At 43.4% G+C, this 17606-nt stretch overlaps 1 protein-coding gene across 5 annotated transcripts in view; it reads right to left on the reverse strand.

The window, feature by feature from the left end:
• Nucleotides 1–17606, reverse strand: part of MAPKBP1 (mitogen-activated protein kinase binding protein 1) — a 101774-nt gene that overhangs the window by 34048 nt on the left and 50120 nt on the right. For 4 of the 5 annotated variants that reach the window (XM_027642461.1, XM_027642460.1, XM_027642456.1 and 1 more), the window contains exons 4-15: nt 15502–15564; nt 14872–14929; nt 11688–11858; nt 8656–8793; nt 7858–8040; nt 7235–7252; nt 6564–6724; nt 4205–4394; nt 3069–3215; nt 1999–2183; nt 1788–1879; nt 1304–1429 (exon numbers count right to left, since the gene is read on the reverse strand). In XM_027642461.1, coding sequence (XP_027498262.1) covers nt 1304–1429; nt 1788–1879; nt 1999–2183; nt 3069–3215; nt 4205–4394; nt 6564–6724; nt 7235–7252; nt 7858–8040; nt 8656–8793; nt 11688–11858; nt 14872–14929; nt 15502–15564 — 1532 coding nt within the window. The remainder of the gene's footprint in view (nt 1–1303; nt 1430–1787; nt 1880–1998; nt 2184–3068; nt 3216–4204; nt 4395–6563; nt 6725–7234; nt 7253–7857; nt 8041–8655; nt 8794–11687; nt 11859–14871; nt 14930–15501; nt 15565–17606) is intronic. The other variant, XM_027642458.1, reaches the window with a different exon arrangement.

Consider the following 17606-nt stretch of genomic DNA (forward strand, 5'->3'; position numbering starts at 1 on the left):
GCTCCTTCAGCAAAGGAACACCTAATACAACTCAAAGTAATGAAAACTAATCCAATATCACACAGGCCCTTGAACTGCACCCATTTAAAGCATGCCTGCATCTGGCTCACAGACCAGCACAAAGGTCTCAGCTGCCAGGCCTTAAGCCCAGTTCCCTCATCTACTGGGAGATCACCTGGCTGCATTCAAGGCCAGCTCACTGATAAGACAGACTTGTTAGAGAAACTTTTGCTGGCCTTGAAGCTCCTCAAGATAAAAAAAAAAACTTGAAAAAGCCACACAGTGGCTTTGGGGGGCCTCTGCTATGAAGCTTCAGTGAGGTCCCTTCACTCTGGAGCTATTTTCAAGCTGAGGTTCTCATCCTTGAGCCCCAGCTGAGCTCTACTGCAGCAGAATTGCAACCACATCTGGGCCTAGACACATATCCCACTGCCAAATCCTGACCCTGACCCACAGACTCAGATTCCTGATTTGAACTCAAACCTGCCTTGCTGCCAAGGGCTTGTGATGCTACACTTGTCTCGGAGGTGCTGAACTGTGGCTGACCTTGACCACCGTCTTCAGACTGATCCAGACCTTGCACTGCTGACCTGTCTTATCACCGTGGATTTGTCTGGTGATCTGGACTACTAGGTGGATCTAGTTGGACTTGATCTGTTCCACCCTGTTCAGGTAATGTGAGACTTTCCCACTGCCAGTGAGGTTACTACCTTTACCTGGCTTCCTGGCTACCAGCTTGGCCTGACAGAGCAGCCAACCCTTGCTATTCCTGGCAACAGCACAGTACAGCACACTGGTGTCTGACCACCAGTGGTAACTGAGTGCTGGGGATGCAACATGCTCTATTACCACAAATGCAAAGTCTTACACTGGTTTGCAATGACAACTTTACTTGTGACTAGCTAATCCTGAAACTTTTTTTTTGCTGGTTTGGGGAATTTTTTGGACAACTGTTTCACAGTTCTTCTCACTGAGAACAACGTTTAGCCATCTGACATCAGTTAAAGGGAGTAAATCATTACAGAAAAAGAGCTTTCCAAAGAAATGTTGAGGACTGCAATCAGGAAAGGTTTTTTGAGTGGGGAGGAGGGAGAGAAGAAGAAAACAAAAAAGGAAAAGAAGGCAAGTATCATGACATATCACCTTCTGTTAGGACTGCAGCTATAAAAGATGGCATAAAAAAACCAGCTGCAGCTCCAAATTGGCCTAGCCCAGTATTTAAGTAGCTAAAATTACATTACTGCCACAATGGAACAACAGCAGTGCTCAAATCCAGCTTTGAAGGGAGGCCATGATTCTCTACCTGCAAACTTCACTGCAGTGATGGAAGAAGAATGTTCATCCAGGGTCTGCTGCAGGCTATAGTCCTTCCCAGCATCCAAGACATGAATCAGTCTATCCCGACTGGCTGAGGCTAAGAGCTTTAAACCTGTCATAAAGTTAAAAAGAGTGCATGACCATTTTTAAAAGAGCTTCTCAAGTCATCTTAGGGACAAAGCATTATACTGTAGCAAACTGCACGGAAGGACACAAAGGAACACCCCCAGATTTCACACTACAATAATAAACAGAACAAGTTTCATTCTCAACTTACCATAGTCCAAGGAAAAGTATGAGAAGGAAGCCTTTTTTTTGTAAAGTCTGGCTCTACTGGCCCAACTCTGCAAGCCTGCTCCAAAATCCAGGAGTAGCTCACTACTGAAAATTCTAACATACCATGGCTGGACATTCTGATTTGCTCAATACTATATTCATACGCAAAAAGGAAGAAGCTCTATTGCATTTACCTGTGTCGGGTTTGGAGTATTCCAGACACAGGATCTCGGAGTCATGGGCTTCCACTTTCAGCATTTCTTTCAGAGACTGCAACTCATATATCCTAAGACACAACATGACTCATTTCAGTATGTTTAATAAAATTAGCAAGACAGCAAGACCTGGTTTTGATTCTCATGCCTGGCCAGTTTGCAATCTGCATAAGAAGCTTTATGGGATTACCTGAGAGTGCCTATCCTGTCTCCTGAGGCCAGGTGCTCCCCACTGGGACTCACGCAGACAGTGCGTATCCCCACTTTCGTATCCATCACTTGTGCATCAGCTTTCTCTGCACTTCCTGCTGAGTTGTAATCAGTGTCCAGAAGTACCTGAGTGTTGTCATCTACATAGATGATTTTCATCAAGTCCTGGGGACACAATACACCCAGAAATATTTAATAGTTACAAAATATGAAAGCGAAGCATCTGCCTTAGAAACTGGGCTCCTGGCCAACCTATGCACTTCATTGGCAATAATGCTGTAATTGCTAGGAACAAGCACTAAGCCTCTTCATACTGTGGGATGAAAGTTTCAAAACTGTGTCTCACGATGACCCTTTGCAAGATTACCCTTCAAGCTAGAAATTAGCAGCATCTCCTGCACTACAGACAAACTCTGGGATTAGCGATTACAGCATATTAGGGCACACAGAAGGAATCTGAAAGACTTCTAGGGATCATCTAAGTCAGCCTTCTGAGAGCCGACAGAAAAAGCAGGACTTTTTTCTATCTGATTCCTAAGGTCAGGTCAATGTGTCCACAGATCTTCCAGCACAACTGAGAGTGGAAGCAAATGTCCATACATAATCACTGTTCTATATGAGTATCCTCTCTCTTATATAGATGAAGTGAGCATAAACTGTCTCATTCAATTTTCACAAACCTCTGCCTCATTTAATGCACCTTTTCCAAACAAATCTGTAAGTGATTACACATTACAGAGATGGAGAAAAAGAGAAACAGCTCTCCTGAAGCATATGGCCCTCATGGAAGAGACTAAGCTTGAGGAATCCTCGGGGGGTTTATGAAAACAGCAACAGACCCCAGCTCTATTTCAGACAAACTGCCTTTCTACCCAATACTCCCTTCATGTTTCTTTGGGTTCATACATTTAATCAGACTTGTGCTCAGTTTACAGAGAAGCTTGTGTTGACTTAGAGATCCAAAGAAGTTTGGGTTTTAACCTGGGTATACCTGTGCATGAGGAAGACCAACCCCAAGGGCAAAGAGGTGATCAAAACCTAGGATCTTACATTGCTGAGGATGTTGCGGTGCAGGGCTGTGCCGTGGATGTTGGAGCTTTCAGTGTTCCACAGACGAATGGTGTTGTCAGAGGAGCAGGTGATGAAAGAGCCAGGAGGGAGGCATGGCTGATTGTTGTCCTTCACCTCTGGATACATCTAAGGACAAGTAAAATCAAACCCTTAATGAGATTGCCTGGCACCTGGCATCCTAGACAGCAGTAGCAAGTTTCAAAACAAAATGAGACAAAAGGGCTGTCCTCTCTGTTTTGTAAAGGTGAAAGCCAGACAGTTCTAATGAAAACCTGTTTGCAGACCAGAACTTCACATTCACTTCAAACAAACATTCACTGAGCCTCCCTGAACATAGAAAATTTCCTTAAGAACTTAGCAACAAGCCAGCATCCTTTGTTTCTAATAGTTCAAAGTTAGTTCAAAAGAGTACCTCAAAGACCATACAAAAATGACCATGCAACAACCACCTCGCAACTTTCATCTACTACTGTTGATTTATAATTCAGAAGGAAATGGTGAGGTGCAATTAATAAATAATAATAGAGTCCTCAATCACTTCCCTCTTTCCTGACCACTGCTGAACATATTTCAATGTATTAACAACTACATTGTTTCCTATACCTCCTTTCCTTCCCTCTGTTCCTCTGAGGGAAAGGCAACCAAACAGACTGGAAGATGACAGCCACTTGAGAGGCTACTTCCACATGTTCTGGTAAATAGGTGAAGAAGGATCAGACTGTTTCATTCTTTTGACTTTGGAGCACTTGTTCATCATAGACCTCAAATAATTTTTTTGAGGTCAGCAGTAACCTCTTCTGCATTTTCTAAAAGGAACCCTTGCATTCAGCTTTGTCCAGTTCTGCTCCTTCTCCCACCTCTCACATTTTAACTGTGAAATATTTTTTCCCAGTAGCACACTGCCTCTCATGCTTTTGGTCAGCCATTGCAATGCAGCAAAAGAACTGTTCCCAGCTCCAACTCAGGCCACGTAGGAACCACACTAACCACAGGAGAAAATTTGAGTCAATTCTTTCTCTCTGCAATAAGTGGTTGCATTCAAATTTGGCAGTTCCTCAGATGACTTCCTCAGCTGCAACTCACAATCCAACACTTTTTGCTTGTAGACAACATACCTCAATGTTCCACACACAGGAAGAGTGGTACAAAGCAGAGTACACCTTGCCCACTTTCTTTGGGTCTTTGACATCCCACACATACAGGCTGTGGTCATTGTATACACAGGAAAGCCACTGGTTGGTGGGGTCAAATGTCAAGGCAATCGTGTCTGGATACTTCGCATCAGCCATACCAGAGAAAAGACGGCTGCATGAAGAGAGAAAAACAGCCTGGTTAACTTGTGCTCTCTAGGAGTCAGGGCAAGGAGGTGAAGCATGAGAGCTCAGATTCTCCACAGGATGCTGGTGAAGTGAACAATACACTGCGGCATATATAGGTAGAGAGAGTAGTTGGCTGGGAAGACCTGTCTCTTGAACAATCAGAGTCCCAAAAGAAGCCTCGAAGTCCCATGGCAAAAGTTATTCTCCTTGCCATCTAACTCAGAGTCCCACCACAGACAGGTGACTCATTTCCTCTGAAGAAGGACCTAACAGGATGTTTGATCATCACTTACCACTGCATAACCAGGTGGTAAAATTAAAATCCAAGTCAAATAATCTCAAAACAAAGGGGAGGATCATCTTCTGGTGGGTACTATATTTTGTTTACTCATAGTAAGAACTGCTCTCACCAAGAAGAATAAGTACTGCACTCAAAAGGAGCACATCAGCACAAGGGGCAATGAAATGGTTCATTTCAGTGGCCACTTGTCTGACCTGCCTTCCTTCCACCCCTGTCCCATACACAGACCAGCATGGTGCAGCAACTTGTGAGATAGGCACATGCAGTTGGGTACTGTCTTTACTAGAATAAGCAAGCTGTCTGTTGCTAACTTAAAAAGGAATTCTTCATAATAACTAAACACGTCTTTGTCTCAGTGTGGCCCAAGATCACACCATGTGAACCCTGCATCTCCTCTACAGGGGTGCTCTGTTCAGTTCTGCTGCCATGCATGTAAAGGAATTGCTCTGTTGACCTCAGGTGAACTCAGCCATCCCCCAGTGCTGCTAATGATACTGAACAAGGTAATTATAGCCAGAGTGCTAAGGTGTTGAGAGAAGGTAATTTAAAAGGACTGGTGGAGCCAAAGCGCACATAGCTCATGAGACAACCGGAGCCCTGCTTCTTCACTTGGAAAGGTTTGAGAGTTGGAAGAGTACAGCCCAGATTCTACTGAAAAATCAGGTCATTGATACAGTTGTGGGCAGTTGAAGGCAGGCAACCAGCATCCCACAGAGAAGCTCTGGCATGCATGGGAATAAAAGGAGTCCTGTGTTTTCGAGCTTCTTTAGAAGTAATAAATTAATTTTAAAATGTTGTTAAGATTGTAATCAGTGCTACGAATACATATTTAACATTTATATGAATATTTCTGCTTGACTGATGCATGAGAGTAGCAGAGAGTATTTTTAAAGGGTCCATGTATACAATTGCTTGACTTTAGCACTATTAGAAACTGTTTACATTTTAAATTGAGAGAGTTCCTTTTTCAACTCCTTTACTGGAACAACATTATCTCCCACTTAATTTTCTGGAGGAAGATTGTACAGGGCACTGTTTGACTCTTTACCTAAAGTTCCAAAGAAAAGTTGAGAGTACATATCTGTAGACATGGAGACTACAGATATCCAGTGGAATAATGGCTGTTGAATTCATACCACTTTTAGATTTCTTTCCCCACTAGTGACAGAAATTAAAGAAAATGACTGGGAAAGCCTCCAATCAGGATTGGCAAATGGCAACACATGAAGGGTTTTCTCTAGCATAAGTCTCTGCAAGCTGGCAGACAGAACTGTATGGAAATCATATTACCCATCTCAGAAGGTACGAAATAGAAAACCAAGACAGAATATACTGGAACAAGGTAGGAAAACAATGAAACAGAATGCACAAGGTTGCAGAAGAAGAAAGACTACAGATAGTAGTAGATTTAGGTCTTTAGGCTGCAAGGGAGCCTTTGAAAAAGTGCCCCATGAGAGCCTGGGCATCTCTTAACAAGATCATTATGTTGCTACGAAGGAGAGTCTTCATCCCTTACCAGTGATAAGCAAAGGATTTCCCATGGTACAGGAACAACTGGAGTGTGCCACAGCATCCTGTGCCCTCTGCCTGCTTGCTCACAGCAACCACTGTCAAAAGGCCACCAAACCCAAGCAATTCCAGGGACATGAGGAGCAAGATACTCTGTATAGTCCAGCAACTAGCTTTGGGCTGTAGCCCAGTCACACATGGCAAGGCTGCAACAGCTCAGAGAGATCTCCAACAGGCTGCCAATTTTAATCCATAAAAAGAGCACGCTCCAGATGGCAAAGGTCTGGGGAACAGTTCTAACTCCTACAAGCCTCCCTTGCTCCCTTCCACCCTTCTCCACCATACCTGGCCTCAGTCACACTCGCGATGTCTGTTCCCAGAAAGTGTGGCTTCGGCAGTGTGGTGACAAAGTGAAGGTTCAGAGGGTTAAAAATCCGCACGGTGCCATCAGCGCAGCCACAGAAGATGTAGTCATGATTCACAGAGATGCAGTTTGCCACAGTGGTCTGAGGAGGACACAGCACACAAGAATGAGCAACGTGCTCACATGTCAAAGGTCACCAGAAACACGATAGGGTGAACAGCAAATTGACAGACAAAGGAGTCATGGTCAGAAAAGTTGTAGTGAAGTTGAGCCCTGGGAGTAAGGAAAAGCCTAAAAATCCATTTTTCCTTTCTGAAGAGCTTCTCAGCGAAGGTCCGTTGCAGATTCCAAGTGGTTAAAAAAAAGCCTAGTTCCTCTGCCACCCACTGTGACAGGAGGTCAGCAGAGCTACACATTTGGTCCAGCTAAGTACTACTCTGAACACTGCTTTTCTTCCTGTTACATTCAACACCACTGGCAGGCAAGCAGCACCTCACCTGTACTAGCACACCAACACATTACCTGTCACAAGGGAATAAGAAAAGAAAAAAATGGATTTTCTTCCCCTCCCTGTACAAATGGCAGAAAGTGGTACAAAATGGAGTGTGGTGAAAAGGGAATGAGTTCAATGCAAAAAGTTTTTTCAACTTACTGTGAAGCTGTCTGTATTCTGAGCGAGAGTGAAAGGCAGATTTTAGAGAGGAAAGGAAAGAAAAGAAGAGGCATTTCATTTGAGTGAAAGTGTGGAATTTTCCCTTGATTTTAATACACTGGATCCTTTCAGGTGGGCATGTTATATTCAATTGAAAGGAAAATAAGCATGATCAAATTCTTAACTATGGGCCAACCTGGTGGTTTAGAATAGCCAAACCAACTAGTACATTCAGAACCTGCATTTGAGATGCACAAGCCAAGTAAGACACTGTAGAGTGTTCTGATAGAAATCAGAATCCTCCTAAAACTACTTCTCCAGGCCCAGCCAGGAGGGACCATGCAAGGGTTGCCAAAGCCAAATAAGGACACTGCTTTGCCAGAAGAGCAGTAGCTCTAATGCTGAAGCCTGCAAATGAAAGAGCCTCAATGATTAATAAAATCCCTTTGCCAAGAAGCAATACTATTTTTGCCTGGCCTTCCAGAGTAAATCACAGAGTAACAGAGGCCCAATTACTTTCACTGCTGGTTGTCAGCTTGCGGTCCGAGTGCCCTTATTATTTGTTGTTCCTGCTCTGCTTCAGCAGGCACAAACACTGCAGAATAGGAGGATGTAAAACTCACCCTCAGCTCCACCCACTTGTCTAGCAGCCTTTTTTCATTGAATTCACAGAGCAAGCCTGAAGATGTGATACAGAAGGTGCTTTCAGCTTTTTTGCCCCTTCCACAAGCCACGTCTGCAAAGAAGTTGTTCCTCAGTTCTCCAAGCAATCCTGAGCGACCTAGCAAGGGGACTGTGGCATTGACCTACCAATAGAAAACAGTTTGTTAGAAATAGAGCAAGGTACTTTAGGTAGACAGTAATTTTTTAGAACATCAAGCCTTGAGTGCTGAAGTAACTCAAAAAAGAACTGCCAACAGCCTACAAAGAGAGGTTTACTTGCTGTTCATGTTTAGAGCTGTTCATGAGCACACATCATGGGAGGATTCCGTCCCCCAGAGAAAAACAGAAGAGTTAAAAGTTTAAACACTTCAGTTGACACTTCAAAATGACACTCACAACCTTTTGAGACGCTCACACCAATTGTCATACAGCTCTCCCCACCTCTGTGTTCCAAGGAGTTAAAATGATTGCAGCTCTTCTCTAATTTATTTGTCCTTCAGTATATGTGACTACAAAAGAACAAGTATGTTGCTATGCAACTCCAGGAGCAATGCCCCTACCTCAGTGCAGGATAAGATAAGCTTTTAGTGCTATCAGCCCATGGGGAGACTGAGACTTGAGAGCCAGGGTGGAGGGCTATTCTTGAATCCTAGCAAAATCAAAAAGTTCCCACTTCCCACAGCTCACTGGGGAAAATCTATCCCACTCTAAGATGGAAATGCCTGTTCACAGCTCAGCCTTGATGCACTTCCTCTCACCTTGGAGGTCTTGCTGTCATCCAGGTACCAGAACTTGATATGTCGATTTCCAGCAGTGACAAAGTAACTGCAGTCCTCTGAGAATGACACAGCTGTCACTTTACTTGAGACTTTGTTGGCTGCCACTACGATGTTTTTCTGGAAACATAATTGTTTAGACTGCTTAATTTCTTTACTCAGAAACAAAGGAAACTAATTTCAATTACAGGCACATATGCAGTACAAGCACTGCAGCAGGGAAAAGATGAGGTCCAAACTATTCCCCATTCACCTCTGAATATGACCTCCCCAGCATTAGCTGGAAACATTGATTTGGCAGACAGTACAATTCACTTTACATTTGATTGCACTTCCACGGGATCCAGAACAAATCAGCAGGCACTAGTGCCTGCAGGAACTTGCTGTCTGAGCCATAACAAACATGCTGGTTTCACAATCACCAGGAGCCAAGAGCAAATCCATTTCCTTTCCTAAACAGCAAATGCATATGTAGGCCAGTACAAGGAGGAGCTCTGCCAGCTCCCAGGCAGCAATGAGGGCAAGGCACTCAAGATGGGGAAAGGTATTTTTTCACAGGGAAAACAGTACTTCCATAAATTATGGTTCTTCCATAAATTCTCTCTTTCCTTTAAAGATATGATGCTTTATTAAAAGACCCAAAATACAAAAAGACTGGAAGAGAAAAAGCAAAATCTGCTATAAACCTCAAATGTGCACTTCAAAATGTCAAAGAGTTTGGAAAAGGAGTAAGAACACACAGGGACAGAAAACAGGATGCAAAATGGTCAGAGAGCAGAAGTTCCCTGTTCACAATATCAGTTTTCCTCCCACTGCCTTTCCCCAGGGAATGGTAGAAGTGAGAATAAAAAAAATTTCCCCTGTGGTGAATTTGCAACCGTGGTGGGTTTGCAACTATGCAACACATGGCTGACAACAGTGCATCCCTTTTCATCCTTGCTCTGTTTTCTTTACCTTTCCTTTTAGGGACTCAGTTGCTCCCAGTCTTCCCAACACAATGCCCTCAGTATAAAAATCACTTCACTCCAAGGGCCCCACCAGACTGCGTGCTGACAGAACTGAAGAAACCAGCAACAGAGAAATCTAGGCTTCTGCACTGTCACCGTGGAAGATCCCCCAACCCAGACCGGAGGAAAAGCAAGTGGGACAGCGATTATCATAACTTCTTTCAAGACAGTGCACAGAGAAAGGCTTAGGACCCTTGCAGACCTTAGCATCTGGATCATTGCTGTGTTCTTTCTTTAGTGAAGCAAAGAAACCCTACAGACAACTGGGGTTCTCTTTTCCACCACAATCAAAAGACTAAGTCTCCCAGCCAGGAAAAACAGGGAAATCAAAGCAGCAGCACAGAGGATAGAAGAAGGGTTGTGGTTAAAAGTGCTGGAAAATGCTTCAGGACATCTGTATTCACATCTTGGTCTCTCAGTCTTCGTTGACTTAGGTCAGGTAAAGTCTCTCTAGTTGTGGTGTCCAGCCTGCAAAATAAAGGCTAGCTGGAACTCCTGACAGTCACAGTCTGGAGTGTATGCTTAAAGTGTGTGTTCTTCATCACAGAAGAGTGAGACAGTCCTCATCTCACAAGTTCTCATGCACATAATTATACAGTGAACAGAAAAACCTGCATAAGGGAAAACAAAGCTACTTGCAGAGTTCCACACATGGCACACATTGCGATCCTCTTCAAGTCACTACTTTCATTCATATAAGTGCAAAGAACCAAAAGGCTGAGCACTCAAATCTCAACACTGACATATGCACTTAGGTTTTAACACTACACACAGTTCAGCTACACAAAAAAATAGGAAGGTCAAATTTCAGCTCATGCAGAAGACAACAGTGAGATTTTAAATTACAGCACAGGAAATGTGATGAAAAGAGTAACATACTAAATGAGCATGGACTTACAAGCTGCAAGAGAAGAGAAGGCTCTGGGGAGACCTTATAGCAGCCTTCCACTACCTAATGGGGGTCTATAGGAAATATGGGGAGGGACCCTTTATCAGGGAGTGTAGTGATAGGACAAGGGGTAGTGGTTTTAAACTGAAAGAGGGTAGATTTAGATTAGATGTTATGAAGAAATTCTTTATTGTGAGGGTGATGAGGCACTGGAATGAAATTCTTTACTGTGAGCGTTGTGAGGTACTGGAACAAGCTGAGAAGTTGTGGATGCCACATCCCTGGATATTTTCAAGGCCAGATTGAACGAGGCTTTGATGGGATTTCCACCTGCTCTAGTGGAAGCTGTCCCTGCCCATGGCAGAGGAGCTGGAATGATATGGTCTTCAAGGTTCCTTCCAACACAAACCATTCTATGATTCAATAATCCTGTGAGATTTAAAAAATCCACTTATGTGTTTTTTTAAATCATCCCTTTTAGCACTTGAAGAGGTAACAGGACGTGAATAAGTGCCTAGCATTTATTAATACAGAAGAGTCCAAGCTAACTGTCAACAAATGTTTGTTTTCTTATCTACAAAAAACAAATGCTTAAATGTTTACTAGAGCACAAAGGCTTTCATCGGCTTTCATCCATTATGAATTCCCTATGTTCTTCTTCTCATCCATCAAGGATGGGATCAGAGTGGGATGACAAACTCTATCATAACAAAAACAAAACAAGCCAAGAGCATCCACCACACTACAAGAGAAATCCCTGGCTGATGAGAGTTTCCTTCCTCAACCTCATAAATTAGTTTTTAATAAGCTTCTAAAAAAGCACAACAGTTTGGCAAGCTTTCAAAATCCAGGTTTTTCTGGCTGGACAGCAAAACATCAAACGTCTCCAAGTATAAAGAATATCCCTTCATGGAAGTGACTTAGAACTTCCCTGAGGAACCATAGCTTTCTCTCATGTGTAAATTTGCCTTTGTCTATGAACATCAAAAAACAAAGAATAACTACAGAATTTTAAAAAAGGAGAAAGCAAGATGAAATTGAACTAGTTTACAGTCAAACTGGAAACTCTTTTTAATTAGCAACACCTTGTGGTCCACCCAACCTCCTAGATAACTTACCTTCCATGACCACACGTTGACAATCATATCATGCTGGTACCCCACTGAAACAATGTACTTGGAGCTGGGGGAGAAAGCCACACAGGCCACACCGTACTTGTGCTCCTGGAGCTCCGCCACCTGGGTTCGCTCAGCCACATCCCATACCCGAACTGCTGGCATGTGTCCACTCTGGAGGGGACAAGAACAGACACAGAAAAAGAAATGTAACCCCTGAAGTCAGTTCTGACAGATTCGAGCATATGGAGGAGGTTGGAAAAAGATGTATAGATGGTGCACTTACGAAAGATTTAGAGTTTCCTTTGATTCTTTAAAGCCCAGGTTGAGACTGACAACCTAAGGAGTATGTGCATTTCAACAGTTGTCCAAAAGTGTTAATACAATCTCCCCTGCTTTAATCCTTTTCTTATGCTACTCACAAAACAGCCACAGATTAGAACAATACTTTCGATGCAAATCTCTCATCTTTGTAATGGGAACTCACGGTCTACTTATGAAAAGGATTATAACAGATTGTTTTCCCTAGACTAAGTGAATCAAAAGAACCTCACATCCTCTGCTCCTAACAAAACATGGATATCTGAGATATCAAGCCAGGTCATGCCATACAAAAACATGAAATGACTATTGCGATAACTATCACACACCATTTGCAGGACGCCTCTGGGAGACTAGCAGCATCATTTCTGTCACAAAGTCACACATGGATGCATTCTGCCTGAAAGAGTATGGGCCACGTAATGTCAGAAGAGAAGACATTGATGGAACAGAGCCTCTGTTTGTATGCTTGCTCTCCAGAGAAACAGAAATGCCAATTCAGCACCTTCTGCCAGATAATTCTATTACTTTGTTTAATTGTTTGCTATTAAACCAAACTAAAACAAGGCGCACAAGATAAGCTGAAATGCTGGCCAAAAAAATGCACTTGATGTGCAACTCCTACTCAAATAACTTCTCATGATTTCACATTGAAGTCTGTCAAAACAGTAGCTTGCAAGATAACATAACCATGGCAACATGGCAGAATGGTACCTTTTGGATCAGTTTTAAGTAAGTCATTTGATTGTGTGGGAGAGGCAAGTCTCATCACAAGTAAAAGTCAAAGCTTTAAAAGCTCAAAAGTGTGCATATTTTAACTGCCTTGTTCAAAAGCTTTGCCAAGCAACTGCTTGTGACCTGGAAAAATACCATGGTCAGATTTTACTGCAGCCAGTACAGTTCTCCCTCCTGCAAGGCAGAGCTCAGGTCTCCAGGTGGCTGGAAAGATGTTACAACAAGCTGAATCAGCTGCTCTTCAAAGCAATTGCTGTACTTAAACACATACATACACATAAATATTTCCCAGCATCTTATCATACAGTCCAAGACCTTAATTAACTGAATTTGCATTTCATCTTTTAAGAAATGCTCACCAAAAAATGAGCTTTGTGTGACTCCAATGGACAAGGATTCTATGCCTCCATGGGGAGACTAAAAAATAACAGTTAAAAAAAGAGGAAAAAAAATCTGTTTTCTTATGAATTTGAAATATATAAAAGACATTTAATATATTTGGCAGTCAAGAACTAACCTCCATATTCTCCTCCCCGAAAAGCCAGCCATGCAGAAAACTAAGGTGTTATTAGGCAGAATTAGCATGAGGTGGCTAAAAGAGTGTTTGACAAAGTGAACTCAAGAGATCATTTCCCTATGGGACAGAGGTTGAACTAAGACACAACTGCTGACACCAGCAGGGGACACTGCTACACTAAGCAATAATTCAAATGTCAGAAACGTGGGAGGATACTGAAAAAAGAAATGCTTTTACAACAAGGCCAGAGGAGACACGTTTTGCAAGAAAGGGTGGGGGGGAAGTCCCCACAAAACATTCAAGTATAACTGGAATGGCTTTTTTTTAATCTGAATTTGTCATTTACCCCAATGAAGTTTAAAATTGAAAAGTTTGAGTTGTTAGTAAGAAAAGCACCCACTTCATTTTTTACTGCTATTCCTACCCCACACGAAAGGAACTGAGCACCAGAAATAAAAACAAAAAAAAAAAGGGAAAATAAAAGAAGGCACCAGAACCGTTAGAACTGAACACCATGAAGAAAATATGTATATCATATATATTAGAACTTCAATATAAAGGGATTTTATTACATTCAGATTTCTAGAGAGTAAGGAGGCATTAAAACAAATTACAGCTATAAAACCTCATGTTTTCACTAAAAAGTTAATAACAACAACAGTCTCTGACCTAATGATGGAAAATTTGTGCTTACTTTTTCTGTCATGGTAGCCTCCATCCAAAAAACCCCACATTGTTTCTACCCTTGGTCTGATCCATGCAGGATTCAAGCCCAGCTTTGGAGCCCCGCAGAGACATGACAGCTGCAATTACGGTGACCGCACTAGGGACCTCTGGAGCAAAGAGTCTCTGTCTTGACAGCTCCAACACAGGACTGTGACATACTTCTCTTCCCTGTGGCTGAGGCTCAGAAGGGAACCTGTTTCACACATGCTCACTCCCCATGTGTTACACACAGACTAGCGGTAAATTGCCATTAATCACACAAAAGAGCAATCTGAGCCCAACCATATGGAGGTAAGCATTTCTGTGGATTTTTTAACATCCAGCAATTCCAGCCTCATGACACAGCCCATGTCTTGAACTTCTAATGCAGAACAGACACAGTGCACTCATCCTTATTCTCCCCCTTGGGCACATTTGGAAAGAGGAAGCAGTTTTTGCCCCCCAGCCAAACATACAATGCCAAACCACAGACACCAGTATCTTCTGTCACTATTCCTAAAGCTCCACTCCACACACACTTTTCATTTTTTCCACAAAGCTGTTACTGGCTTCAGTTACTTCCTGAAATCCTAAAGGGACAGTGCTAAACAGACCAAGATTCAGGACCATCCAAGTACTCTCCACTGATGTTAGAGTAGAGCCATGTTGTGTATCCTTCCAGTTATTTTCACTCTACCATCAGCCCACAGATGCCACCCCAGAAGATCCATCCCCCAAGCCGATGAGAGACTGAAATCTCCGTGACCCAGCAGGTCCACTGAACATTGATACAACGTTGAAACAGATTTGTCTCTGTCAAAGCAGTTCACTGGCCTGTTTCTTCTAAGCCCCTCTGCCCTGCTTCAAAGTGCAATGGAAAAGGTGTGCCCTTTCTCCTCTCACACTTACCTCTCCTGTAACCAAATATTTGCCATCTGGAGAGAAAGCAAGTGCTGTAATTGTTTTCCTAAAACAGAGAAAATGACACTGAGAAACATTTCCAACATGTGATTTCATTTCAATACATCATGACTAGGGAGTAGGTTGGGATGAATTGAAAAGAGCCTAAAATCACCCATAGTAGCCTGACATAATGATTTTTGCTTTGCCAGGAGGATTCCCTACTGCCCAAGTCTCAAGCAGCAGCCTACAGCACTGGAAAAGCTCCAAAACTTGAGGTTCATTGTTGCGCCTTTATTCCAGATGCAAGATCATGTCCCAGTGCTGGCTTCAATAACGAGGTCATTGTTTTAGGTGGAGAAAAAAACAGTTAGATATCATGGAGCTCTAGTAAGATGTCCTCCCTGTCATGCCCATTAGCAGTTCCTCACGGGATCACAATGTTTATGAGGAAGTACCTTGTCAGCAACAGCACCTCACACTAGAAGGAGCTGAAGTCAAAAGAGCAGGCAGCCTGTCCCCAGGGCAACTCTCACTGAGGGGATTTAGTCTGAAGCAACAGCAGCTCCTGAACTCAAACCATAAAAGCCTTGAATTCACCTCCCACAGAAATCAAGTCCAGCTTAAAGCTTCACTCACCTGGAACTGTTTAGAATATGGTGTTGCTTATTTTTCCTAGGGTTGAACAGCACAACAACACACCTAGATGGAGGAAACAGAAAAACAGAAAGAGATGTTGTGACAATGTGCATAAAGATAACCAAAGAGCCATCCTTGCTGGAAAAGCAGCAGCAAAAGCAGCCCCAAAAAGCTGTTTCATCCCCTAATCTCACAGACTGAGCTGGGGTTAACTCGAAAACACGAAGGAAAAGAACATTCCAGAGGGGAATTAAAGTCTCTCCCATGCTGAGGAGTACCATGTGCTAGTACCATGATTACCTTTCCAGCACCTGGGAGCCCTGAGTCTCTGATTGTTCGAGGTGAACAGAAAGGTTGACCATGAAAGTTTGTGCAACAGCCCTAATGGATTATGCCCCCTCCCATAAAAGTGACCCTATGTACTGGGCATTGAAACAGCGTGACTAGAACAGAGTAAGGAGGTAAGGAAGAAAGAGGGAATCTTTCAGAAAAGCTCTCAGGGGATAAAGAAGTGGAGGTAGAGAGGTTAAATTTTTGAGTATAGCACAAGAAGTGACTGGTCCATTGAGAAATGAGACATGATGCCAAAAAACTACTGACCCAAGGGCCATATCTGCATAAGCAACTTGCTCAGGGGCCTTGCTGAAATCTCTCAGCAAGATAAATTGCAAAAGCACTAGTGAACTCCTGGTAAACAATATAATCACCTCCACTGGGAGCAAAAACAGTTGCTGACTAGGAGAGCAGGGAAGAAGAGGCTCCTCTTCCCACTAATATTGCCCTTAGCACATTGTCTTAGTGCCCCAGCCCACCACAACCAGCCTACAGCAGTCATAGGTACTGAAGCCTTCCCCACTCTCCACAAACACGCTACATACACCATTTTAAACCTACATGTAACAGCATTTGTCTTGTAGCAGAGAGCAGTAGCAACCAGTAACTAAAAACACTGTTAAGTGAATAAAAGGAGGTAAAATAATTGCTCTGATGACCTTGTGCCCCATTTCTCACTTCACCTCTAAAACAGAAACTGTTTTTCGCCTGTCCCTCTGCTAGAACATGCTGCCAGAGTTTGGAGAGTCCCAGCTCCTCCTTTGGTGTGGAGCCAGGGGAGCACTGCAGGATGTCCCTGCTCCACTGCCAGCAGCCTTTGCCATGGTGGGGACTTCACTCACGTCACCATTGCACTGGGGCTTGCCTGCAAGGCATGCCAGGCTACAGACATCAGTCATGGGGAAAAACGTGCAGGACAGACAAGTAGAGGATCCAGTCTGAAGCAGCCACACAGAAAGGCAAAAAGCTGAGGCGTCACAGAAATCTATTGCAGAATCTCACCTACAGACATCACCAGCATTTCAAGACAGGCAGTGCACAGGACAAAGCACACATTGGCACCACGCTGCTCATGAAAATAGCTGCATCCTTCCAGGCCCCCCGCCACATCCCCAGCAGCAGGCAGGGCTGGGAGTGCTGCAGGCATGGCCCGGGATTGACAAGGACCTGCAATGTCTCCAGCTTCTCCTCGCCTAGCCCAGGCAGATGACCTTTCCTTGGGTCTGACCAGGCTATACTGCCAGAAGCAGCATAAATTTTAAAATGGAAGAGAATAGAAAGGAGGACTGACACACCAATACCCTGAGCTCAGAGTCCCTGGTTGAAGCTGCCACACTCTGTTAACATTGCTAGCTCAAAGCAGATATCCAACCATTCACGAGACATGCCCTCCTCCCCCTTTAGACTACTCTACTCCTCTCTACTCATGCCATTCCCCCTAGTCTTCTCCACTCATGCCCTGAAGGCCAAGGCACTAAAAGCACAAAACTTTCCTAATGGTTAAAAGGCAGACAGCCACAATTGGCGATGTCATGTTGTGGAAGAGCAGGGAAAGCGTAAATAAGAGGTTTGTTCAGACCGGGATTGATCCTTTCGTACTTTTTACCCTGAGAAACCAAACTGGAGTGTTTCAAGTCAAAGCTATGCTATATATTTCTGAGGGATTAGTTTAAAGAAGCAGGTGGTTTGTGATCCATTAACAAGTCAGGAAAGGTTAAGCCTCACAAATCACAAGATATGAAACAGGAAGTTAGCAGATGTGAAAATCTATC

The sequence above is a fragment of the Corapipo altera genome, unplaced genomic scaffold (genome assembly GCF_003945725.1).
Source record: "Corapipo altera isolate COAL_440 unplaced genomic scaffold, ASM394572v1 23b, whole genome shotgun sequence".
Classification (NCBI taxonomy): domain Eukaryota; kingdom Metazoa; phylum Chordata; class Aves; order Passeriformes; family Pipridae; genus Corapipo; species Corapipo altera.